Here is a 27,900-nt window from a genome sequence, read left to right on the forward strand (position 1 = left end):
GTGTGTGTTACAACTCTAGCATTAGACATCCTTTCCCTGAATGCACTGGGTGAGTTGGTTTATAACACATTTGAACTATGTTTGAGTAGTGTTTTAGTGAACAGCTCTTTTTTTTTCATCTGTATTTTCAAGCCAAAGTGTTTCCAAACACAAATAGCATTAATATCCTGAATAATGTTCTCATATTTTGGCATGTACAAGCAGAATGTAATATTAGATGTTTGATAACAATAATGCATTTCTGTAATGTGCATCATTTCTGGTTCATTTGAGCGTCAACGCTTTAATGGTGTAAGTGTAGCTGGTTTTAAGGACACATTTATTTATAGAGCACATTTTATATAAAGAGGCCATTTATAGGCTTACAAATAACAATCACAACATTTTAAAACCATTTAAGAACTTATATAAATATATAAATATAAATATGTTTAATTTTCAGTGGATAAAAATGAATAAATCAGGAAAGACTTTCTCAGGTTTAACGGTCACAATCGTTGTTCATATTTTGAAGCATTGCATTACAATGTAAATCCGAAATGACAGAGACCCAGTGGCATAACTCAGACCTGTCTCTGTAAATGCATTAAATGCAACTTTAGCTGAAGATGCCACATTAAAGCCGTTCCCAGAGAGCTTCTGATTTCAAGCTCTGCACCAATTATAACGAGTAATTCATTAATGACGGTGGATTCATGTAGATTACAGTTGGACTGATTGTAGTCAGTCGCACATTGCAGTGCAACAGGAGATGATATACAATCTTAAAAAGATGAAATATTCATGCAGGTGGAGTGAAAATACTTGATGTTAACACTACGTTTCTAAATCAGATGAATGTTGTCAAAAATACAATTGTAATATCAAAAACGCATTGTCAAAATGTGCACATCGAGCTTTATCATTCATGACACAAACGATAATAACTACTTTTATCTTTATTGTTCATGCACTGAGGAATTCATTCATTTTAAATGATCATTTAATCATAAATATGCTCATGATGAAGGAGTGGCTGCTTGCACTGGGAAAATGTGTCGATATTTTATGATATATTAATGCATGTTGATTGTGTCTTTATGTTCATATTTGACTGATCTCAAGTCCTGTTTTATATGTTTTAGATGATCTTTTGAACAGCTATCAAGATGCATAAACTAACACTGTTAGTTACAGTGTTTCTGTTAGGAGGTGAGTTCATGAGCTTAATTTCATTACATGTGATGATTTCTCTGGAACTTATCCTCTTCTGTATTTTGAACAACAGCACATAGTGACGATGCTCAATCATCCACGACAGGACCAACTAGTGTCACAAGTATCATTTCATCAGGTACAGTAAAGGGTACTTTAGAAACATTTAACATTCCTCACATTTATTTCTCACGGAAGCTGTCAAATATTTCATTATCAGTTGCTGTATGCGTTTGCTCGTGTTATTATCACACATACTGTATTCAGAGCTGACAGACGTGTATGCTACAGTAATGAAAAACATCTTTTTCATTGCACAAGTACATGTTTGGAATATTTCACCTACACTCGAGTGTATATTTTTCTTTTCTATGTGACAGATATTTCCCGCTTTTCAGGGAGAACTGTTCATATTTGTAATATTTAGCATGCAGCGCATTCATAAGTCAATCAAACGTGACTAGCATTTATAAGTGGTGATTACAAAATGTACTTGAAATGCAGCAGTTTAATAAATATAAGGGATAATGTACATTCAGCTGACAGTGAAGCGCAGGACTCTTGAGGACGCTTGTTTATTTTGCAATAACATCCAGTTGACTGGACATAATCCCGCTTATCACACGGCTACTTACAGGGCTGGACTGGGAAGAGCCAAAAGTTGTTGAGCGTTGAGTTGGTGTTCGCTGTCCTTTTAGAGGCTTTGGTGCTGAGAAAAGGCTCAAAGCACTTACCTTGCTCCGCACACCCGGCAGGGGGTGGGTTAGTGACTGAGGAGCAAATGTCTTGTACCCTGGGTCGTCTGTCTCAGGAACGCTTGGGAGCCTTCCGGGTCCTCGAGGATGTCCGAGAGATGGGGGCATGCACTTCCTGCGGGGCGCTCGACGCTGGGGCTGAGAGCTTAGCCCAGGTTGAGGCAGAGCTGCCTGACACTTGTAAGCCACAGGGGGATGCCCTCAGAAAGGAGGAGCACGGCTCGTGCTGGAATGGCAGCGAGGCATGTTGTGAGAGATGGCCTCCATCTGTTTCTTTACCGCTGAGACCAGGACCAAGAGGGTGGTCATCGTCTGCCCGAGTGCCTATGACCTTTGTGGCCCGGGGGTCAAGGTCAGTCGCAGAGTGCAGAGTTCCCGCAGCATGTCGGGGTCAGGATTACCCAATTGCAGATCTTTAACTGCCTTGGCCTGGTGGATTTGCAGGAGGGCCCTGGCATGCAGGGCAGAGGCAGCCTGTCCGGTGGTGCTGTAGCCTTTGGCGGTCAGTGACGACGTCATCCTACAGGCCTTGGAGGGGAGTACCGGGCGATCCCACCAGGTGGCGGCGTTTTCTGGGCACAGATGGATCGCAACCACTCTGTTCACCTGGAGTACCCGTGGGCCGGCCCGCCATACAGGGTAGTGAGAGCAGACTAGTGAGGACGTCGGTTGCGGGCAGTGAAAGGTGCCCTCCATGACCTCATCAGCTCATCGTGCACCTCTGGGAAGAATGGAACCTGGGGGGCGTGGCTGTGAGTGGCGCACGGACCCGAGGAACCAATTGTCTAGCCATGAGGGCTGCTGGCAGGATGGAGGGTTCCAGTCCAACCACACACTCACTGCAGCCAAGGCAAGTATGTCGGCCATCTGGGCATGAGCCTCAGACTGTGCGGGCTGACCTGAAGTCGTCAGACACCAGGACGCTCTCCAATACAGTGGCAAATTCCTCATCCAGCTGTTCTCACCTCGAGCCCGGACAGAAGTCAACGAGCATGGCGGGGGGCAGGTGGTTTGTGGGGATTTAACCGAAGGATCGACGCGGGGGGTGTCTGGAGTGGTGTTCCATTTTAGGAAGGAAAGCGTCTATGACCATCAGGGGTGGAGAGATATCGACCGCATCCAGGAACTACACAGAGGCAGTAGGGCATCTTTAAAAGGACGCGTCCTGAAAAGGACGTTCAATGCCTGCTGTGTGTGCTCTTTTAGAGAAATTGTATTATTGTAGGGAAAATAACTAATAATAAGAATAGCTGTCGAAGCACCCAGGGGCAAAGCTGCACTGGTGTGCAGAGAATGAGAAAGCCACTGATATACACCGTAGATCCAAAAGCAAACGCTCTGCAGAGGTGAGTGGAACAGAAGTGATCTCAGCTCGCTGATCGCACAACCACTTGGCTCCGAAGAAAAAAATCTGAATGGACAGACGCACAATTCCCTCCTTTCATACCTGTATGTCTGGGGGAGGGACATGCTAATTATGTCTGGCAATTTCTCATTGGCCTTTCTCAAGTTCAGAGGTAACCGAGGCCTTCAAGAAAGACCCCTAGTGTCGTTTCATTCGACACAACGTCGAGAGAGCGACAGACGGGGAACACATGTGACCGCCCATTTGCTATGAGCACGAAGTAAGAAACATTTACGTTTTTGGCCTAAACTTTATTCTAAACACCTTTTTGATCTTTCACTATGTCTCAAGGGGCTGGGTGCTCTGGCATCGCAATTTGTGAGGCCATCTCCCATGCAACGAACATTACATGACTGTGGCAACATTTTTGCTAAAAAAATTATGTAGTTCATTACACATCTGAAGGCAGTTCCAAAGAGAATTAAAAATAGATGAGGATTTTAAGAATAATGTTCTTAATCAAGATTTAAATGAACGAAATTGACCTCCATACCCTAAACCTTAAATTTAAACCTAACCGATAGAAAAAGCAAATAAATTTCTGAAGCTACCATGTCATTTTGTTGTGTTTCTATGACACTTTTGGCTCATTTATGGACTTGTGTGCTCTTCAAGACTCGTACCCCAGTTCTTTGTATCTCATATGAAACACGCTATCAGTTGAGTTACAACAAAATTAGATCACACTTAAAACAAGATTGTAAATTCAGTTGGTTATTTAATTCAAATGTTAAAAAGAGTCATCCGCTATAGCAAATGTGTTTATATGTCATAAGATAGCATTTGTGTGGAACAGGGTGAAAGTACGTGTTTATGAACTGATAATCTGCTGTTTTACTCATGATTTGAGTGAAAGGGGATAACAGTCAAAAAAGGTGTTTTAGCACCTCTAGTGTTCATTTCACCAGGAAATTGTTGTGTTACATAAAACAGGCCACAAAAAAATCATTTTGCAAACATTTTGTTATGGTAAAATGATTCTTTGACCAGGTTCCGAATGTCACATGTGGAGAGAAATATGACAGTAATACGAGACAGTAAAAAGGCGACTTAACAAACCAGTTATTTTAACAACATCCTCTCTCAATTACTTTTTAGTTTTTAATACTCAAGTACAATTTAATGTGAATATATTTTTACTTTAATTCAAGTATTTATTTGGCTAGATACTTGGATGTTTCAGTAAAATGTTCACTCAATATCCGTACTTTCACTGAGGTATAATTTCTGAGTACTTTTACCAACCCTGGTTGTGATCAAACAGCATGCTTATTTATGTATACGTAATATAGACCAACCAACAAAACTTACATATACTTCCCTTTTTACGACAGCTTCAAACCCTTCAATCACTACACCGCAAACAACAACCACAGCCCTTCCTGTAACAACTACAACTCATGAAATTTCAACTACAACCCTTTCTACAACAAACTCACCAACAACTTCACTCCCTCCTACAACAACCACACCCCTTTCTACAACAGCTCAGCCAACAACTACTACTCATGAAACTTCAACTACAACTCTAACTGAAATAACAACTACAATGCAACCAACAACCACAGCCCTACCATCAACTTCAGGTCCAGAAACTTCAACTACAACCCTTTCTACAACAAACTCACCAACAACTTCACTCCCTCCTACAACAACCACACCCCATTCTACAACAGCTCAGCCAACAACTACTACTCATGAAACTTCAACTACAACTCTAACTGAAATAACAACTACAATGCAACCAACAACCACAGCCCTACCATCAACTTCAGGTCCAGAAACTTCAACTACAACCCTTTCTACAACAAACTCACCAACAACTTCACTCCCTCCTACAACAACCACACCCCTTTCTACAACAGCTCAGCCAACAACTACTACTCATGAAACTTCAACTCTTTCTGAAATAACAACTACAATTCAACCAACAACCACAGCCCTATCATCAACTACAGCTCATGAAACTTCAACTACAACTCTAACTGAAATAACAACTACAATGCAACCAACAACCACAGTGCTACCATCAACTACAAATCATGAAACTTCAACTACAACTCTATCTGAAATAACAACGACCACAGCCCTACCATCAACTACACCTCACGAAACTTCAACTACAACTTTATCTGATATAACAACGACCACAGCCCTACCATCAACTACAGCTCATGAAACTTCAACTACAACTCTAACTGAAATAACAACTACAATACAACCAACAACCACAGTGTTACCATCAACTACAGCTCATGAAACTTCAACTACAACTCTAACTGAAATATCAACTACAATGCAACCAACAACCACAGTGCTACCATCAACTACAGCTCATGAAACTTCAACTACAACTCTAACTGACATAACATCTACAATGCAACCAACAACCACAGTGCTACCATCAACTACAGCTCATGAAACTTCAACTACAACCCTTTCTACAACAAACTCACCAACAACTATAGCTCATGAAACTTCAACTACAACTCAATCAGAAATAACAACTACAATGCAACCAACAACCACAGTGCTACCATCAACTACAGATCATGAAACTTCAACTACAACTTTAACTGAAATAACAACTACAATTCTACCATCAACTACAGCTCATGAAACTTCAACTACAACTCTAACTGAAATAACAACTACAATCCAACCAACAACCACAATGCTACCATCTACTACAGCTCATGAAATCGTCAACTACAACTCAAACTGAAAAAACAACTACAATTCAACCAACAACTACAGCTCATGAAACTTCAACTACAACTCTAACTGAAATAACAACTACAATGCAACCAACAACCACAGTGCTACCATCAACATCAGGTCCAGAAATTTCAACTACAACCATTTCTACAAAAAACTCACCAACAACTTCACTCCCTCCTACAACAACCACACCCCTTTCTACAACAAACTCACCAACAACTACAGCTCATGAAACTTCAACTACAACTCAAACTGAAATAACAACTACAATGCAACCAACAACTACAGCTCAGGAAACTTCAACTACAACTTTAACTGAAATAACAACTACAATGCAACCAACAACCACAGTGCTACCATCAACTACAGCTCATGAAACTTCAACTACAACTCAAACTGAAATAACAACTACAATGCAACCAACAACCACAGTGCTACCATCAACTACAGATCATGAAACGTCAACTACAACTCAAACTGAAATAACAACTACTATGCAACCAACAACTACAGCTCATGAAACTTCAACTACAACTCTAACTGAAATAACAACCACAGCCCTACCATCAACAACAGCTCATGAAACTTCAACTACAACTCTATCTGAAATAACAACTACAATGCAACCAACAACCACAGCTTTACCATCAACTTCAGGTCCAGAAATTTCAACTACAACCCTTTCTACAACAAACTCACCAACAACTACAGCTCATAAAACTTCAACTACAACTCTACCTGAAATAACAACGACCACAGCCCTACCATCAACTACAGCTCATGAAACTTCAACTACAACTCTATCTGAAATAACAACTACAATGCAACACACAACCACAGTGCTACCATCAACTACAGCTCATGAAACTTCAACTACAACTCTATCTGAAATAACAACGACCACAGCCCTACCATCAACTACAGCTCATGAAACTTCAACTACAACTCTAACTGAAATAACAACTACAATGCAACCAACAACCACGGTGCTACCATCTACTACAGCTCATGAAACTTCAACTACAACTCTAACTGAAATAACAACTACAATGCAACCAACAACCACGGTGCTACCATCTACTACAGCTCAAGAAACGTCAACTACAACTCTATCTGAAATAACAACGAACACAGCCCTACCATCAACTACACCTCATGAAACATCAACTACAACTCTAACTGAAATAACAACTACAATGCAACCAACAACCACAGTTCTACCATCTACTACAGCTCACGAAACATCAACTACAACTCTATCTGAAATAATATCTACAATGCAACCAACAACCACAGTGCTACCATCTACTACAGATCATGAAACTTCAACTACAACTCTATCTGAAATAACAACGACCTCAGCCCTACCATCAACTACAGCTCATGAAACTTTAACTACAACTCTATCTGAAATAACAGACTACAGCCCTACCATCAACTACAGCTCATGAAACTTCAACTACAACTCTAACTGAAATAACAACTACAATGCAACCAACAACCACAGTGCTACCATCTACTACAGCTCACAGAAACGTCAACTACAACTCTATCTGAAATAAGAACGACCACAGCCCTACCATCAACTACAGCTCATGAAACTTCAACTACAACTCTAACTGAAATAACAACTACAATGCAACAAACAACCACAGTGCTACCATCTACTACAGCTCACGAGACTTCAACTCTTTCTGAAATAACAACTAAAATTAAACCAACAACCTCAGTGCTACCATCAACTACAGCTCAAGAAACTTCAACTACAACTCTATCTGAAATAACAACGACCACAGCCCTACCATCATCTACAGCTCCAGAAACTTCAACTACAACTCTACCTGAAAAAACAACTACAATGCAACCAATAACCACAGCCCTACCATCAACTTTAGGTCCAGAAACTTCAACTACAACCCTTTCTACAACAAACTCACCAACAACTTCACTCCCTCCTACAACAACCACACCCCTTTCTACAACAGCTCAGCCAACAACTACAGCTCCAGAAACTTCAACTACAACTCTACCTGAAAAAACAACTACAATGCCACCAACAACCACAGCCCTACCATCAACTTCAAGTCCAGAAACTTCAACTACAACCCTTTCTACAACAGCTCAGCCAACAACTACAGCTCATGAAACTTCAACTCTTTCTGAAATAACAACTACAATTCAACCAACATCCACGGTGCTACTATCAACTGCAGCTCACGAAACTTCAACTACAACTCTATCTGAAATAACAACGACAACAGCCCTACCATCAACTACAGCACATGAAACTTCAACTACAACTCAAACTGAAATAACATCTACAATGCAACCAACAACCACAGTGCTACCATCTACTACAGCTCATGAAACTTCAACTACAACTCTATCTGAAATAACAACAACCACAGCCCTACCATCAACTACAGCTCATGAAACTTCAACTACAACTCTATCTGAAAAAACAACTACAATGCAACCAATAACCACAGCCCTACCATCAACTTTAGGTCCAGAAACTTCAACTACAACCCTTTCTACAACAAACTCACCAACAACTTCACTCCCTCCTACAACAACCACACCCCTTTCTACAACAGCTCAGCCAACAACTACAGCTCCAGAAACTTCAACTACAACTCTACCTGAAAAAACAACTACAATGCCACCAACAACCACAGCCCTACCATCAACTTCAAGTCCAGAAACTTCAACTACAACCCTTTCTACAACAGCTCAGCCAACAACTACAGCTCATGAAACTTCAACTCTTTCTGAAATAACAACTACAATTCAACCAACATCCACGGTGCTACTATCAACTGCAGCTCACGAAACTTCAACTACAACTCTATCTGAAATAACAACTACAATGCAACCAACAACCACAGTGCTACCATCTACTACAGCTCATGAAACTTCAACTACAACTCAAACTGAAATAACATCTACAATGCAACCAACAACCACAGTGCTACCATCTACTACAGCTCATGAAACTTCAACTACAACTCTATCTGAAATAACAACAACCACAGCCCTACCATCAACTACAGCTCATGAAACTTCAACTACAACTCTATCTGAAATAACAACTACAATGCAACCAACAACTACAGTTCTACCATCTACTACAGCTCACGAAACATCAACTACAACTCTATCTGAAATAATATCTACAATGCAACCAACAACCACAGTGCTACCATCTACTACAGCTCATGAAACTTCAACTACAACTCAAACTAAAATAACATCTACAATGCAACCAACAACAACAGTGCTACCATCTACTACAGATCATGAAACTTCAACTACAACTCTATCTGAAATAACAACGACCTCAGCCCTACCATCAACTACAGCTCATGAAACTTTAACTACAACTCTATCTGAAATAACAACGACCACAGCCCTACCATCAACTACAGCTCATGAAACTTCAACTACAACTCTAATTGAAATAACAACTACAATGCAACCAACAACCACAGTGCTACCATCTACTACAGCTCACGAAACGTCAACTACAACTCTATCTGAAATAAGAACGACCACAGCCCTACCATCAACTACAGCTCATGAAACTTCAACTACAACTCTAACTGAAATAACAACTACAATGCAACAAACAACCACAGTGCTACCATCTACTACAGCTCACGAGACTTCAACTACAACTCTAACTGAAAAAACAACTACAATGCAACCAACAACTACAGCTCATGAAACTTCAACTACAACTCTTTCTGAAATAACAACTAAAATTAAACCAACAACCTCAGTGCTACCATCAACTACAGCTCCAGAAACTTCAACTACAACTCTACCTGAAAAAACAACTACAATGCCACCAACAACCACAGCCCTACCATCAACTTCAAGTCCAGAAACTTCAACTACAACCCTTTCTACAACAGCTCAGCCAACAACTACAGCTTATGAAACTTCAACTCTTTCTGAAATAACAACTACAATTCAACCAACATCCACGGTGCTACTATCAACTGCAGCTCACGAAACTTCAACTACAACTCTATCTGAAATAACAACGACAACAGCCCTACCATCAACTACAGCACATGAAACTTCAACCACAACTCAAACTGAAATAACATCTACAATGCAACCAACAACCACAGTGCTACCATTTACTACAGCTCATGAAACTTCAACTACAACTCTATCTGAAATAACAACAACCACAGCCCTACCATCAACTACAGCTCATGAAACTTCAACTACAACTCTATCTGAAATAACAACGACCACAGCCCTACCATCAACTACAGCTCATGAAACTTCAACTACAACTCTAACTGAAAAAACAACTACAATGCAACCAACAACCACAGTGCTACCATCAATTACAGCTCATGAAACTTCAACTACAACTCTAACTGAAAAAACAACTACAATGCAACCAACGACCACAGTGCTACCATCAACTTCAGCTCATGAAACTTCAACTACAACTCTAACTGAAATAACATCTACAATGCAACCAACAACCACAGTGCTACCATCTACTACAGCTCACGAAACTTCATCTACAACTCTAACTGAAATAACAACTACAATGCAACCAACAAACACAGCCCTACCATCAACTTCAGGTCCAGAAACTTCAACTACAACCCTTTCTACAACAAACTCACCAACAACTTCACTCACTCCTACAACAACCACACCCCTTTCTACAACAGCTCAGCAATCAACTACAGCTCCAGAAACTTCAACTACAACTCTACCTGAAAAAACAACTACAATGCAACCAACAACCACAGCCCTACCATCAACTTCAAGTCCAGAAACTTCAACTACAACCCTTTCTACAACAACCTCACAAACAACTTCACTCCCTCCTACAACAAACACACCCCTTTCTACAACAGCTCAGCCAACAACTACAGCTCATGAAACTTCAACTCTTTCTGAAATAACAACTACAATTCAACCAACAACCACAGTGCTACCATCAACTACAGCTCATGAAACTTCATCTACAACTCTAACTGAAATAACAACTACAATGCAACCAACAACCACAGTGCTACCATCAACTACAGCTCATGAAACTTCATCTACAACTCTAACTGAAATAACATCTACAATGCAACCAACAACCACAGTGCTACCATCAACTACAGATCATGAAACTTCATCTACAACTCTAACTGAAATAACAACTACAATGCAACCAACAACCACAGTGCTACCATCAACTACAGCTCATGAAACTTCATCTACAACTCTAACTGAAATAACATCTACAATGCAACCAACAACCACAGCCCTACCATCAACTTCAGGTCCAGAAACTTCAACTACAACCCTTTCTACAACAAAATCACCAACAACTTCACTCCCTCCTACAACAACCACACCCCTTTCTACAACAGCTCAGCCATCAACTACAGCTCCAGAAACTTCAACTACAACTCTAACTGAAATAACAACGACCTCAGCCCTACCATCAACTACAGCTCATGAAACTACAACTACAACTCGAACTGAAATATCAACTACAATGCAACCAACAACCACAGCCCTACCATCAACTTCAGGTCCAGAAACTTCAACTACAACCCTTTCTATAACAAACTCACCAACAACTTCACTCCCTCCTACAACAACCACACCCCTTTCTACAACAGCTCAGCCATCAACTACAGCTCATGAAACTTCAACTACAACTCTAACTGAAAAAACAACTACAATGCAACCAACAACCACAGTGCTACCATCAACTACAGCTCATGAAACTTCATCTACAACTCTAACTGAAATAACATCTACAATGCAAACAACAACCACAGCCCTACCATCAACTTCAGGTCCAGAAACTTCAACTACAACCCTTTCTACAACAAACTCACCAACAACTTCACTCCCTCCTACAACAACCACACCCCTTTCTACAACAGCTCAGCCATCAACTACAGCTCATGAAACTTCAACTACAACTCTAACTGAAAAAACAACTACAATGCAACCAACAACCACAGCCCTACCATCAACTTCAGGTCCAGAAACTTCAACTACAACCCTTTCTACAACAAACTCACCAACAAATTCACTCCCTCCTACAACAACCACACCCCTTTCTACAACAGCTCAGCCAACAACTACTACTCATGAAACTTCAACTCTTTCTGAAATAACAACTACAATTAAACCAACAACCATAGTGCTACCATCAACTACAGCTCACAAAACATCAACTACAACTCTATCTGAAATAACAACGACCACAGCCCTACCATCAACTACAGCTCATGAAACTTCAACTACAACTCTAACTGAAAAAACAACTACAATGCAACCAACAACCACAGTGCTACCATCAACTACAGCTCATGAAACTTCAACTACAACTCTAACTGAAAAAACAACTACAATGCAACCAACAACCACAGCCCTACCATCAACTTCAGGTCCAGAAACTTCAACTACAACCCTTTCTACAACAAACTCACTAACATCTTCACTCCCTCCTACAACAACCACACGCATTTCTACAACAGCTCAGCCAACAACTACAGCTCATGAAACTTCAACGCTTTCTGAAATAACAACTACAATTAAACCAACAACCACAGTGCAACCATCAACTACAGCTCACGAAACTTTAACTACAACTCTATCTGAAATAACAATGACCACAGCTCAGCCATCAACTACAGCTCCAGAAACTTCAACTACAACTCTAACTGAAATATCAACTACAATACAACCAACAACCACAGTGCTACCATCAACTACAGCTCATGAAACTTCAACTACAACTCAAACTGAAATAACAACTACAATGCAACCAACAACCACAGCCCTACCATCAACTACAGCTCATGAAACTTCAACTACAACTCAAACTGACATAACATCTACAATGCATCCAACAATCACAGTGCTACCATCAACTACAGCTCATGAAACTTCAACTACAATTCTAACTGAAAAAACAACTACAATGCAACCAACGACCACAGTGCTATCATCAACTACAGCTCATGAAACTTCATCTACAACTCTAACTGAAATAACATCTACAATGCAACTAACAACCACAGCCCTACCATCAACTTCAGGTCCAGAAACTTCAACTACAACCCTTTCTACAACAAACTCACCAACAACTTCACTCCCTCCTACAACAACCACACCCCTTTCTACAACAGCTCAGCCATCAACTACAGCTCCAGAAACTTCAACTACAACTCTAACTGAAAAAACAACTACAATGCAATCAACGACCACAGTGCTACCATCAGCTACAGCTCATGAAACTTCATCTACAACTCTAACTGAAATATCAACTACAATACAACCAACAACCACAGTGCTACCATCAACTACAGCTCATGAAACTTCAACTACAACTCAAACTGAAATAACAACTACAATGCAACCAACAACCACAGCCCTACCATCAACTACAGCTCATGAAACTTCAACTACAACTCAAACTGACATAACATCTACAATGCATCCAACAATCACAGTGCTACCATCAACTACAGCTCATGAAACTTCAACTACAACTCTAACTGAAAAAACAACTACAATGCAACCAACGACCACAGTGCTACCATCAACTACAGCTCATGAAACTTCATCTACAACTCTATCTGAAATAACAACGACCACAGCCCTACCATCAACTACAGCTCATGAAACTTCAACTATAACTGAAATAACAACTACAATGCAACCAACAACCACAGTGCTACCATCAACTTCAGCTCATGAAACTTCAACTACAACTCTAACTGAAAAAACAACTACAATGCAACCAACAACCACAGCCCTACCATCAACTTCAGGTCCAGAAACTTCAACTACAACCCTTTCTACAACAAACTCACCAACAACTTCACTCCCTCCTACAACAACCACACCCCTTTCTACAACAGCTCAGCCATCAACTACAGCTCCAGAAACTTCAACTACAACTCTATCTGAAATAACAACGACCTCAGCCCTACCATCAACTACAGATCATGAAACTTCAACTACAACTGTAACTGAAATAACAACTACAATGCAACCAACAACCACAGTGCTACCATCAACTTCAGCTCATGAAACTTCAACTACAACTCTAACTGAAAAAACAACTACAATGCAACCAACAACCACAGCCCTACCATCAACTTCAGGTCCAGAAACTTCAACTACAACCCTTTCTACAACAAACTCACCAACAACTTCACTCCCTCCTACAACAACCACACCCCTTTCTACAACAGCTCAGCCAACAACTACTACTCATGAAACTTCAACTCTTTCTGAAATAACAACTACAATTCAACCAACAACAACAGTGCTACCATCAACTACAGCTCACGAAACTTCAACTACAACTCTATCTGAAATAACAACGACCACAGCCCTACCATCAACTACAGCTCATGAAACTTCAACTACAACTCTAACTGAAATAACAACTACAATGCAACCAACAACCACAGTGCTACCATCTACTACAGCTCATGAAACGTCAACTACAACTCTATCTGAAATAAGAACGACCACAGCCCTACCATCAACTACAGCTCATGAAACTTCAACTACAACTCTAACTGAAATAACAACTACAATGCAACCAACAACCACAGTGCTACCATCAACTTCAGCTCATGAAACTTCAACTACAACTCTATCTGAAAAAACAACTACAATGCAACCAACAACCACAGCCCTACCATCAACTTCAGGTCCAGAAACTTCAACTACAACCCTTTCTACAACAAACTCACCAACAAATTCACTCCCTCCTACAACAACCACACCCCATTCTACAACAGCTCAGCCAACAACTACAGCTCATGAAACTTCAGCGCTTTCTGAAATAACAACTACAATTAAACAAACAACCACAGTGCTACCATCAACTAAAGCTCACGAAACTTCATCTAAAACTCTAACTGAAATAACAACGACCACAGCCCTACCATCAACTACAGCTCATGAAACTTCAACTACAACTCTAACTGAAAAAACAACTACAATGCAACCAACAACCACAGTGCTACCATCTACTACAGCTCATGAAACTTCAACTACAACTCTATCTGAAATAACAACTACAATGCAACCAACAACCACAGCCCCACCATCAACTTCAGGTCCAGAATCTTCAACTACAACCCTTTCTACAACAAACTCACCAACAACTTCACTCCCTCCTACAACAACCACACCCCTTTCTACAACAGCTCAGCCAACAACTACAGCTCATGAAACTTCAACTACAACTCTAACCAAAACAACAACTACAATGCAACCAACGACCACAGTGCTACCATCAACTACAGCTCATGAAACTTCATCTACAACTCTAACCAAAACAACAACTAAAATGCAACCAACAACCACAGCCCTACCATCAATTACAGCTCATGAAACTTCAACTACAACCCTTTCTACAACAAACTCACCAAAATCAACTATAACACTACTTACATCTGCTCCCCCTACTACAGCAACGACAGCCCTTTCTACAACCACAATCACACCTACAACAACACAACTTAATAAACCATCAACAACAACATCCCAGCCATCAACAATTACAACTCTACATGCAACCACAACATTCGAAACAACCACAACCACACCTACAACTACATCTCAACAAACAACACAATTGACAACTTCAACAACCCAACAAACAATCATAGCCACATCTACAAATACATCTCAATCTACAACCACAGAGACACCAACAATTACAACAACCACAACACAGCCTACTACTACAACCACTGACTTATCAACAGTTCATCCTACACCTCCAACTGAACCAACAATAACCCAGCCTTCAACATCTTCAACTCTACAAGCAACCACAACCCTTCCTACAACAACCACCACAATCCTGCCTACAAGTACAACTCAACCAACTACTACTGCCCACACTCTGCCTACAACTGCATTTCAGCAGACAACTATGACACCAACTACAGCTACATCTCAGTCTACAACTAGAGAGCAACAAACAACTCCAATTACTCCTTCAATAACAACAGTCCCTCCTACAACTAAACCTCAATCATCAACAACCCAGTTTTCAACATCTACAACACTACAAACAACCAAAACCCCTGCTAAGACCACCACCACAATCCTGCCTACAAGTACAACTCAACCAAATACTACACCCCCTGATTCAACAACCACAACTATACCTACAACTACATCTCAACAGACATCCACAACATCACCTATAACTACATCTATAAAATCATCTCAATCTACAACCACAGAGACAGCAACAATTACAACTCAGACAACAACCACAACACAGCCTACTTCTACAACCATTGACTTAAAAACAGTTCACCCTACAACTCCAACTGAACAAACAACAACCCAGCCTTCAACATCTTCAACTCCACAAGCCTCCACAACCACTCCTACAACAACCACCACAATCCTGCCTACAAGTACAACTCAACAAAATACTACACCCCCTGATTCAACAACCACAACTATACCTACAACTACATCTCAACAGACATCGACAACATCACCAGAACAATCAACAATTACAACTCAGACAACAACCACAACACAGCCTACTTCTACAACCACTGACTTAACAACAGTTCACCCTACAACTCCAACTGAACAAACAACAACCCAGCCTTCAACATCTTCAACTCTACAAGCCTCCACAACCACTCCTACAACAACCACCACAATCCTGCCAACAACAAGTACAACTCGATTAACTACTACTGCCCACACTCTGCCTACAACTGCATTTCAGCAGACAACTACAACACCACTTACAGCTACATCTCAATCTACAACTAGAGAGCAACAAACAACTCCAATTACTCCTTCAATAACAACAGCCCCTCCTACAACTAAACCTCAATCATCAACAACCCAGTTTTCAACATCTACAACACTACAAACAACCACAGCCCCTCCTAAAACAACCCCAACTAAAACAACCCTGCCCACAACAAGTATAACTCAAAAAACAACTACAACAACAATTCTGCCAACAACAAGCAAAACTGAACTTACAACTATAACCACAACCACAACCCAGCCTACAACAGTGACAATCCAGCCTACAAATATCGTTCTTGTAAGGTTTTCCAGCAATGAAGATTTTGATCCTGAACTATCAAATTTGTCTTCAGTTGTTTATAAAATACGAGAAAAAAGAGTCCAAGATGAGGTATGTTGTGTGGCAAACATTTAAGGCAGTGTATATGGTAACATATTTACAAGCTGTATGGGTACAAATATTAATGTTTGCAATTAATACTCCAGTACAAGTATTGTTCTTTTTATACACAACCTGGTGCAAATAGTGATGTAATCATTTAATTAGCAGTCCATAATTTACTTCCATGAACAATTTAAGTTTTTTTCCTTCACACGTTCCATTAAATATAACAATAATATAAGCAAACAGGGGGTGATCATCGTAATGCTTTCATGTTGTAAATTTAATGTTACATTTTCCTCCAACATTTCATACTTCATAATTCATTGTTGAACCTGACATTGTGACTTTCTTACAGTTTGTTCCAATATTAAGAAATAAATTCATCTCCTTCATTGGATTGACAGTTAAACGGTTCAGGTGGGTATTTCCTTTCTTAAACATATTTAACCTCCAGAATATAGAATAATTTCTAACTGTTTATGTTTTTGTTATGAAGAAAGGCTTGTTTGTTATGTAAAAATTACAATTTTGCAAATGTGTTAAATGTTCCCTTGAACCTTACAAGGTGAATTTTGAAAATTGAAAAACAATTCCTTTAACATGGACCATTTCTCTTTCCTTTATGTAGCGCTGGATCAGTCATCACAGATATGAATTTACAATTTGGCAATTTACCCAGTGATGCTGAAATCTTCACCACTATTTCCACTGCTAACACCACGTTTAACATCACCAGCATACAGGGTGAGTCAGTCAAACAATATAAGCAATGCAGTATCATGCAAAACAGTTAATAAGGCTTTCTATATTACTCTTTAAGTGTTAACATAACAATAAGAATCAATAAATATTGAGAATGAAAGTCAATAAACAAGCTCTATCCTTGAGTTTGGGGCGGCTGTGGCTCAGGTGGTTGAGCGGGTCGGCCACCAATCGCAGGGTTGGTTGGTTTGATTCTCGGCCCTCACAACTCCACATGCTGAAGTGTCCTTGGGCAAGACACTGAACCCCAAGTTGCTCCCAATGGCAGGCTAGCACCTTACATGCAGCTCTGCTGTCATTGGTGTGTGAATGGGTGAATGAGTCACAGTGTAAAGCGCTTTGAATACCGCTAAGGTTAAAAAGGCGCTATATAAGTGCAGACCATTTGCCATTTGCTCTGCATTAACTAATACAACCCATTCTCACTTCAAATGTGTCAAATACTGCTGCTTGTGTAAAAGACTTTTGCATCACTATATAGACTGCAAAAGTGCCCCTCTTTATTGTTTACCGATGTGGCTGGTAAGTGCAGGACAAGCTCAGGGCAGGAACTATCAGCCTTAGACAGAGTATTGCCATATTTAATTTTTGATGGGAGCAGGGATGGACTGGGACTAAAAATCAGCCCTGGACCCATAGCCTACCGGCCCATCACAACCCCCTGTTGGATACCTATAATCATGCACATACAATACGAAGTATTTGATACTACTGTAAAAAATGTATCCTGTAAAAAAAATCTTATTTCAAGCTACTTGTGAAATCATATATTTGGCATAATTAGGACCAGCAAGTATTTTCCCCAATGCATTATTAGACATTATAACATTGTATTAAGTATTACATTGTAGTTTAACTATCCTTAAGCCTCTGTAAACCTTAATTCACTCCCACGATTAACACAAAAGTACAGTATAAACAAGTCTTTGGATCACTTGCACAGACAAGACATGTCTCTCTTTTGCGTGGTCCGGATGCTAACAGCAGTGGCGTTTGGAATGAGTATAGTTTGTGAATGTGTTGGATAAATCACTTTAAATATTAAACTACCCTCCCTGTCACTTAATTGGATTGACCTGACACTTAGAAAAAAATACAAATTCTCTTTTTAAATCACTTGGATATAAACATGGTTTTGACAGTTGGAAAAGTTCTGGTGCTCTCTACGCCCAGTCCATCCCTGGACGAGAATGAAAATGATTCTGTACAATGGCATTCATGGTATAAAGATGTACAAATGTCCCAGATCTAATTTTCTTACTCTGTTTTCTGGAACTAAAAATGTTTTGGCACAATGTTTTGTTAGCAGAAACAATCAACACCAATTTTACTTCTAACCCTTACAACCTCATTTACATACCCATACAAATTTAAATATGGCAGTACTCTGGAAAAGCTCCATGGCTTATGTAGTTTCTCATTCATATCCTACTGGGATAAAGTATTTTAACATCCAAAAAATTACACGTCACTTTTAAGTTCAAACCTCTCTTATGGTCAATTCAGCTGAAATGGGTTCAAATGAAAACTGATGGAGAATAATAGTTTCTTAAAATTGTTATTTTTACAACTTTCAACAACAGTAAGGCCAAATCCTGACAGTACAACGACTCTCAATCCCACTACATCTACAACTAAACCTACTACAACCAAACCCCCAACAACTACAATCATACACACTACAACTACAACCAAACCAACTACAACTACAACCAAAGATACTACAACTACAACCAAAGCAAATACAACTACAACCATACCAACTACAAACACAACCATACCAACTACAAACACAACCATACCAACTACAAATGCAACCAAACCAACAACTACAACCAAAGCTACTACAACCGTACCAACTACAAATACAACCAAACCCACTACAAACACAACCAAACCCACTACCACTACAACCAAAGCAACCACAACTGCAACCATGCCAACTACATATACAACCATGCCAACTACAAATACAACCATACCAACTACAAATACAACCAAAGCAACTACAACTACAACCAAAGCAACCACAACTGCAACCATGCCAACTACAGATACAACCATGCCAACTACAAATACAACCATACCAGCGACAACCTCAACCAAAGCAACTACAATTACAACCATGCCAAATACAACCATATCAACTACAAATACAACCATACTAACTACAACCAATGCAACTACAACTACAACAATAACATCTACAAATACAACCATACCAACTACAAATACAACCATACCAACTACAACCAAAGGAACTACAACTACAACCATAACATCTACAAATACAACCATACCAACTACAAATACAACCAAACTCACTACAATCAAAGCAACTACAACTACAACTGTAACATCTACAAATACAACCATACCCACTACAAATACAACCAAACCAACTACAAATACAACCAAAGCAACTACAACCATAACATCTACAAATACAACCAAACCAACTACAAATACAACCAAACCAACTGCATCCATACCAACTACAAATACAACCAAAACAACCACAACCAAAGCTACTACAACTACAACCAAAGCAACTACAACTACAACCAAAGCAACTACAACCACCACAACAGTGCCAGTTCCAACACGCCCTCCTCCAACTGTAGCCTTAGAATTCATCATTATAGTGGTGTTTGTTAAAGAGCTTGAAGACCCGAAAAGTCCAGAATTTAAGAACCTAGCAACACAGGTTGAGACTGGGGTAAGTTTCAAACAACAACATTACATTGAGATGTGTAGTAACCATTACAAAGATATGATATAACTGATTTTAAAATGTTACATGGTTTTAAATGGTTAACATGTTTTAATAAAAGTATAAAAGAAAAAACTTGGGACCTCATTTATAAAACGCACGTACGATCATATTTTATGCTAAATTCCATGGATTTGATCCTACGTCACAGGCAGGGCTGGACTTGTAATCTGGCATACCGGCATGGCCCCAAAGTGGGCCGACACATTTTGGGGCCGATCAGGGGCGGACTGGCCATTGGGAGAACCGAGCAGGCTGTTGGGTCGGCCGTGAAACGTGCCGAATGGGCTACGAATGGCTAAAATGAGCCACCGCGTTATGCAGAACGGACCACAAAACGGCGGCGCCAGAACTTTTTTTTATCCCTAACTGCACGTTTCAGTAATTAATTTTGAGACCTACGAGATAACCGGCAGGTGGAATAAACTGTATGAAAAAGCACATTTTTGGTGCGAGGAGAGATACAGCCCTTAAAACATAGTTAAATCAACATACCGATGGTTGAAAACACCACAACAGTCTCATTTTTAAAACTGCCCTACATTTTTTTATCAGTTCATCCTTTAGACTCTTGTCTTCTGTTTTTAAGGACATAAATAAAAACAAATCATTCTTCTTAAAGGGCACCTATTATGGCATTTAAAATGTTCCTAATATTGTTTTGGGAGTCCCCAACAACAGTTTTACATGCATGCAATGACAAAAAACACTTTTGTTGTCTTATAACATGCATTTATGTTTACCTGATTTGCTCACCGACTCCCAAATGATTCGTTCAACGACTCATTTTTCCAAACCCCTCCTTTGCGTGACGCTAATCTGCGGTGATTGGTCAGATGACCCAATCAGTTGTGATTGGTATACTCTGTGCAGAGATTGACAGAAAACAGAATGGCCATCACCGCTTTGTAGTAAAAAATGAAAATCAGAGAAGGAATTTGAGTTGATTTATGTTAGCGATCATAGCCCAAAGTTCAGTGGTAAACACCCAATCAGTTATTGTTTGCGTTAGCCCAACGCATAAACATATTGGTAAAGCACTGCATTACTACAAGTTATTGCTCTATTCTTTATGACAACTCCAATAACATCCACAAACATTTAACTTATTTCAAAAACATTGACATTGGAGACCTAGAAGCTGCGCTGAGCGTAACGTACACGACACACACAAATACTTATTAAGCATGCTAAAAAACACACAAAAGTAACAATTATTAATAATACTTACAGGTTGTGATTCGGAGGAGGAAGCTGATCCAAATAAACTTGGTACTGAACCTTCCTTCAGTATCAACCGGCTCGCGAATCCACACTTGAAAGCGTTCATGTTCGTAAAGCAATCGTCATTAAAATGAGGCGAACACAGCACAAGGTTCGGGCGATACTTGTGTGGTATAGTTGTAAATATAAACTCTAGCCACTGATTCTTCACATGCTCGTCCCTGGGCAGTGAAAAAAAGGTCGCTTTTGATATGCACTTCAGAACACAGAGTCTTGCTGTCGACATGATGTTCTCAAGTTTTCCCTGGTGTCTGCGCGCACAATGAGTGGGCGCGGCCAATTTGATAATTTTTCGTCTTGACGTCACAACGAAAAGGAAAATGACTCTTTGGAAAAACGATTCATTACGTCGACTCTGAGTCGACTCCTACTTTTGAGAGACAATAACTTTTTTTACGGTGAACTTTCATATATAAAACTGTTTTTGTTCACTTAAATCTATGTTACACACTACATGAAAGGTAATTTTCAAAATTCCATAATAGGTGCCCTTTAAATACTAAAATGCAGCGTTATCAGTGGTAAGACCGAGCGGAATAGAAGGAAAAGAATGTTTTATAATGTTTTATAAATCATTCATAGGAACATTTAAGAAATTGCTGTACGTTCACAGTTAAGATCTTTTTATAAATGTGGCCCCTGGTATTGAACTTGAAAAAATATATACAGTACAAACATTTAGAACCACTCATATTGAATTGTGTGGGACATTTAAAGGGACAGTTCACCCAAAAAATGAAACTTTTCTCATTAACGCCAACCCAGACGTGTGACTTCCTTTCTTCTGCTGAACACAAATGAAGATTTTTAGAAGACTATTTCAGCTCTGTAGGTTCATACTATGCAAGTGAATGGTGGCCAGACTTTTGATGCTCCAAAAAGCACATAAAGCCAGCATAAAATTCATCCATATGTAGTGGCGGATGTAGGCATGGTCAGCTGCCCGGGGCATCACAGTGCACTTTTTAGAGTGTCAAAGTCTTGATCACCATTCACTTGCATTGTATGGACTTACAGAGCACAAACAATATTTGTTTGTGTTCTGCAGAGTAAAGAAAGTCAAACACATCTGGGATGGCTTGAGGGTGAGTAAATGGTGAGAGAATTTACATTTTTGGGTAAACTATCCCTTTAAAGGCAGTGTAGCATGATATACATGCATGACGAGTAATTCTTGTGATAAAGTGCCTGTAAGGCAAGTCAAGCGGCTCGGTGGCCATATTCATAATGCCCGCTGGCAGCCATTTTCAGGCATGCAAGTACAGCCACCATCATGAGCGTCACATCCAATTCATATGTCTACGAGTAATAATAACATTCCTAAAACTGAATCACTGTTTTCACAGTTTGATGTCATTTATAAAAGAAAGTTCGGAGCTCTTTTCGTCAGGACCATTGTGATTGCTTTCAGGTGAGTCAGTGCTTAAATATCAACTATATTTTGCTTTCAATGTCAGAACAGTTGTGTGACACACTGTAATTCAATACATCTATTGTCTGTTATATGTGTGTGTGGCGATGAGATGCTATCTTCAAGCAGTCGTAAACTGTGGAACCAACAGCGTTGTGTTTCTTTTCAGACTTTCTACCAAAACCCGAGCGCAAGATAACGTGGACGTGGAGCTTGAGTTAGTGTTTAACCAAACCTCCATTGAACCGATCCCAAGCAACAATGAGATTGTGATTACCCTGCAACAAGCAGTTCAAGCTCCAGACTCCGTCTTTAACATCACTGTTGTTGCCAGCTCTATTGTCGTTGTCAGTAAGTTGCTTTAGACCTGACATCCCTGTTGCTGTGATATGCTGTGGATTTTGGATGCTGGTGTTTCATTAACTAGCTTAACCATCGAGATTATTTTGCTCAAACAGCCTCATCAGAAAGACTGAACTTAAAGATGATATACCAATGTGACCATCAGCTAGATCAGCACCAAACCAGCAACAACCATCATGAATCAGCATGGAAATGTGTGGTGCACTTACCATGTGTATTTTACTTTAGGAGAACTTCAGAAGATCCCAGTGGCCATCTTGACTAACGGCACCTTTGTGACTGCTCTCTCAGATACAAGTTCAACTGAATTTCAAAACAGGGCATTCATGATGAAAACAGCGGTAAGTATGGAGTGTGCACTTGGCTAATTGGTGTCATTTTCTTGTGCAAAAGAGTCAATCTTCTCTATTTTAATTCAATAAATGTTTTTGTAGCTTGAACCTTTTTTCATCGCTGATTACCCCGCATCATTCAGCACCTTAACCTTAACAAACTTCAGGTATGCATATGTGTGTTTGTTTCTTCTTCAGGATATACTACTAGTCAAAAGTTTGGACACATTTGCTCATTCTTTATTATTACTATTTTCTGCATGTTTGAATAAAAGTCGTCAAAACTATGAAATAACACTATTATGTAGTGACCAAAGGCTCTTTAATCAACGTTTAATTGAGCTTCTTCAGTGTAGATTCCAGCTCTGCATGCACCATTTGCACTTTATGACTACTTTACATTCCCTATCTGGTCAAATTCATATATTTAAATTTTTTTAAATAAAGGTTGGCTGTGGCTCAGGTGGTAGAGCGGGTCGGCCACTAACCGCAGGGTTGGCGGGTCGATTCCTGGCCCACATGACTCCACATGCTGAAGTGTCCTTGGGCAAGACACTGAACCCCAAGTTGCTCCCAATGGCAGACTAGCACCTTACATGCAGCTCTGCCGTCATTGGTGTATGAATGGGTGAATGAGTCACAGTGTAAAGCGCTTTGAATACCGCTAATATTAAAAAAGGTGCTATATAAGTGCAGGCATAAGCCTTTAAAACAAATGTTTTTAAGATCATAGACAAACATATTCCAAAGTGTGTCTAAGTGTTTGACTGGTAATTTCACTTTTTATTTAACATAACTCTATTTTTATGAAAGAATCTAGTTTATTAAAAATCTTAACTTTTTCCAGTGATGCCTCTGGAAAATTGAGGAGTGTGCCTACAATTCGGAACTCCATGAACCTTTCATTTTCGGCAAACTCCACTCTACCCAACAGCACACAGTTAGTGAGAACTATAGTCCGAGCAGCCAATAACTCATTACCCTTCCAGATCTTCACTTCTTCAATTGTGATCAATGGCACATGTGAGTGATTCAATGTAATCTTGTAGTGCTGTGATTTCTCATTCATGTTATGCAGGGCATTTTGAACTCTGTAACTTCAAAAAAGGACTTTCCTTGTATTGCAATTTAAGGACAAGTCTAATAACAATACGTCCCAGTAGCAACTTTTTGCCTGTGCCATGAAAACATTCTCATTGGTCGGTTGCATAAATAAAATCCCCAAAACTTCAGCCTTTGTACAACCCCAATTCTGAAAAAGTTGTGACAGTATGAAAATGCTAATAAAAACTAAAATAGTGATTTGTAAATGATATTCACCCGTTTGAAAGCACCATAACTACACATTATATGGCATTTTACCCAAAAAAGTTGAGATGGGGCAATTTAAGACTGATAACAATTTGGCGAATTTTATTAAACCTTTGTTAGTCAACACCACTCGCCGCTGCATCCACAGATGCAAGTTCAGACTTTACTATGTAAAGGAGAAGCCGTACATCATCACTGTCCAGAAGCACTGCCGACTTCTCTGGTCTCGCTCTCAACTTTAGTAAACCTTTGTTAGTCAACACCACTCGCCGCTGCATCCACAGATGCAAGTTAAGACTTTACTATGTAAAGGAGAAGCCGTACATCATCACTGTCCAGAAGCTGCCGACTTCTCTGGACTCGCTCTCATCTTAGATGGAAAGTAGAACAGTGGAACTGTGTTTTTTGGTCTGATGAGTCCACATTTCAAATAGTTTTTGAAAAACACATCCATTGTTTTCTTCAGCCCAAAGAGGAAAAGGACCATCCAAGCTGTTATCAGCATCAGGTCCAAAAGCCAGTGTCTGTACGGGTCAGGGGTGTGTCAGTGCCCATGGCATGGGTAACTTGCACATCTGTGAGGGCACCATTAATGCAGATAGATATGTACAAATTTTGGAGAAGCATATACTGCCATCCGGCACTGTCATTTCCAGGGATGCCCCGCCATTTTCCACCAGGAGAACTTCAAACGACATACTGGCTGTATAATCAGAGAGTGTGGGTGCTAGATTGGCATGCAGTCCTGACCATCTCTAGTTGATAATGTGTGGTGCATTATGAAGCGCATTAGATGGCAATGAAGACCCTGTACAATTGTGCAGCTGAAGACCGGCATAATGGATAAATGGGGAAAATTACACTTTCTAAATTTAGTAAACTTGTGTCTTCAGTGCCCAAATGCTTCATAAGTGTTGATGGGGATGTTGTTATGATGATTATTATATACCGATGAGTCAAAGATAAAACTAAAGATCACTGAGCATCTATTAGGAAATCCTCTGAACTGAGGTGAAAACAAGGAATTGCAAGGATGTTTTTATGATGCAGGCAAAAAGTCACTATGGGACGTCTTCGTCATGAGACCTGTTGTGCAAGTACTTCTGTAAAAGGGTTGAACAGACTTACAGAAATATGCTCTGGTCAAGCTCATGCACTTCAACTTAGTTATAACTTGATTATTTACACAATTTCAAGATAATAAAGAAGGATGTAAATAAATAAATTTGGTCTGTTCTTTGTATTGCAGCATATTCATCAGGTGAAGTCACCAGCAGGATCAGTGTGTCGACTGCTGTAATCCTGGTTGCCGTGTCACTTCTATCCTCATGGTTTGATTGATCACAGTCATATATTGACTCTGACAGGTTTGCCTTTCAAGATTATCGCATACATGAAGCTATGAATGGGTCACATTCTGCTGTCTCTCACATATTTGGCCTACTCTTGCTGAAAACTAATCCTTGAAGCAACAATGGATGCAACTCAAACATATCAAACCAGCTCTGCAATGGAAACTCTTCAATGTGTAATTTTTATGCTTGCTGACTTTGAAGGGTGAGTTTTGATGAGATAAAAGATGAAGTATTTCAACTATCATGAATCCTGAAAGAATGAAAGGTTGTCAAAGGTCATGGCATCAGAAAAGTCTGTGGGAAAACTCACAGAAAAGATAATACTACACATTAGCATAATAACTTGACAAACTAGTAGTTGTGGATCTCAGTTATTTATTTTGACATCGATAGGCCAGATGAACTCTCAGTACAGCAGTTAAAACTCATTTTTCATGCAAAGTTATTCACTAAGAGATCTCACATTTTACAGACACAAGTTAGAACCATTTGGTTGAAGATTCTTCAATGATTAGCTGGCTAAAACCATCCACATAAATGACCGTATTTTCAGAGCTATTTACATATATCTATTTGATCAATGGGGTTATCCATAGTGATTTACAAAGCATTTAACATACAGTATGGCTGGTGTTCTCTGGGAATCAAACCTGTTATTTTATTTTGACATTTATTTATTCTGAAAATGTAGCAATCCATTTGCAACTATATTGTCATTAGTCTCATTATATAATGTTAATTTAATCCTAAACTCATTGATATAATTCACACTGGATGTAGTAAAAAATATAATGGGCACTTTTGTATTCGTAAAAAATGTTTGATCAAAAATAGTGTTACTAAGTGCTACTATATCAGATGATTATATATAGAATTTATATGATATGTATGTTGGAATTCTGTAATATTGTTATTTATGGAGTATTGTGTAGACTTTAGCACTGTGTTGTATTTGATCACATGTAACATTGTGACATTTTCAGTGTTCTAAATAAACTTTCTTGTAAACTCATTTCTGTTTGAGGTTAATAAAAACTGTTTCA

General features: G+C 39.5%; 1 protein-coding gene across 1 annotated transcript; it reads left to right on the plus strand.

Moving 5' to 3' along the window:
- The first annotated feature begins 7,711 nt into the window (after positions 1-7,711).
- On the plus strand, positions 7,712-27,863 carry LOC127618161 (mucin-2-like). The gene is made up of 14 exons (XM_052090458.1): positions 7,712-8,159; positions 8,673-8,771; positions 12,330-12,509; positions 13,989-14,234; positions 15,561-17,272; positions 17,622-17,683; positions 17,895-18,010; positions 19,612-20,747; positions 23,432-23,496; positions 23,666-23,847; positions 24,088-24,200; positions 24,294-24,358; positions 25,039-25,214; positions 26,752-27,863. The coding sequence occupies exons 1-14, from the start codon at positions 7,712-7,714 to the stop codon at positions 26,841-26,843; spliced, it is 4,692 nt and encodes a 1,563-aa protein (XP_051946418.1). The 3' UTR covers positions 26,844-27,863.
- Positions 27,864-27,900: the final 37 nt, after the last annotated feature.

This window comes from Xyrauchen texanus, chromosome 2 (assembly GCF_025860055.1).
Source record: "Xyrauchen texanus isolate HMW12.3.18 chromosome 2, RBS_HiC_50CHRs, whole genome shotgun sequence".
NCBI lineage: Eukaryota > Metazoa > Chordata > Actinopteri > Cypriniformes > Catostomidae > Xyrauchen > Xyrauchen texanus.

Coding starts and splice junctions, on each gene's coding strand:
- LOC127618161 (XM_052090458.1), top strand. CDS start 7,712: ATGCAACAAACAACCACAGTGCTACCATCTACTACAGCTCACGAGACT. Junction 24,201..24,293: donor CATTCATGATGAAAACAGCG/GTAAGTATGGAG, acceptor ATGTTTTTGTAG/CTTGAACCTTTTTTCATCGC. Junction 25,215..26,751: donor AATTGTGATCAATGGCACAT/GTGAGTGATTCA, acceptor TTTGTATTGCAG/CATATTCATCAGGTGAAGTC.